The sequence below is a fragment of the Passer montanus genome, unplaced genomic scaffold (genome assembly GCF_014805655.1).
Source record: "Passer montanus isolate IOZ18808 unplaced genomic scaffold, ASM1480565v1 scaffold4489, whole genome shotgun sequence".
NCBI classification, from domain to species: Eukaryota; Metazoa; Chordata; class Aves; order Passeriformes; family Passeridae; genus Passer; species Passer montanus.
Genome location: NW_024369361.1, coordinates 1 through 869, shown reverse-complemented (window position 1 = coordinate 869; position 869 = coordinate 1). Strand labels below are relative to the sequence as shown.

At 38.2% G+C, this 869-nt stretch overlaps 1 protein-coding gene across 1 annotated transcript; it reads right to left on the bottom strand.

The window, feature by feature from the left end:
- Positions 1-31: 31 nt before the first annotated feature.
- LOC120507904 (DNA replication licensing factor mcm4-A-like) lies at positions 32-853 on the bottom strand (the record flags this gene model as incomplete). The annotated part of the gene is made up of 3 exons (XM_039721054.1): positions 761-853; positions 583-678; positions 32-170 (listed from the first exon to the last, which is right to left on the bottom strand). Coding segments are annotated over exons 1-3 (253 nt in total), but the record flags the coding sequence as incomplete, so codon positions are not given.
- Positions 854-869: the final 16 nt, after the last annotated feature.

Below are 869 nucleotides of genomic sequence, written 5' to 3'. Positions count from 1 at the left end.
TCTTTTCTAACATCTTAAGCAAAAAGTTTACCTTCAGGGTTTAGATTTCTCATATTCCTGGTCTTCAGTGCATTATATGGCCTTACTTGAATTTGATGCTCTAGTATTGAATCAGGGTAACGATCAAAAAAGATCTCATTGGCAGCCATGTCAAATGTTGGGATAACTTCCTGTATTAGAAACAGCTTACATGTTAAATCACAGAATGAAGTAATTATGCATAAAGAATTCTATGTGCTGCTAATCAGCCAGTAATGATTAAAGTTACACCATTTTCCTACATAACACAAAACATGCTATTTGGGTCAGATTTATTTATTCATTCACTTGAGTATTGCAAGGAGTGGAAGCACAGAACTCTGACCATTGCAGTTCACCAGCTAACTTTGCATGCAGGAGGTACTCACTGTTTCTATGATCATCTGCTATGAAACAAGACATCTTATATTCAGTAAAATAAAGTAGCCACTGAGATTGCACTGAAGACACACAGTATGCACACACTGCATTTAAACAAGCATTTTAAACCCCAGAAATATGAAAGAACCACCTGAGAGCCAGAAAACAAGTGCACTACCTCACCTGAGGATAGCAGATCAGTTGCCTGTAGAGATTTTCATCAAATGATCTTAGATGGTCACAATTTACGTTCAGGAATGGTTCCCCAACCATATTAATCTGTAAGGGAGTTTAGGAAATCTTTAGCTCGATGGCATGCAAGACTGAAAAAAGAAAAGCTGAATTACTGCACTACAAGTACCTCTTGAAGTCGTTGCATATAGCGTGGCTCATTAAGATCCAGGCCAATGTCTTCATCCTCTTTATCCAGTGGATCGATAAAGCGCTGGAGAAATCTCTGAATGCCAGAG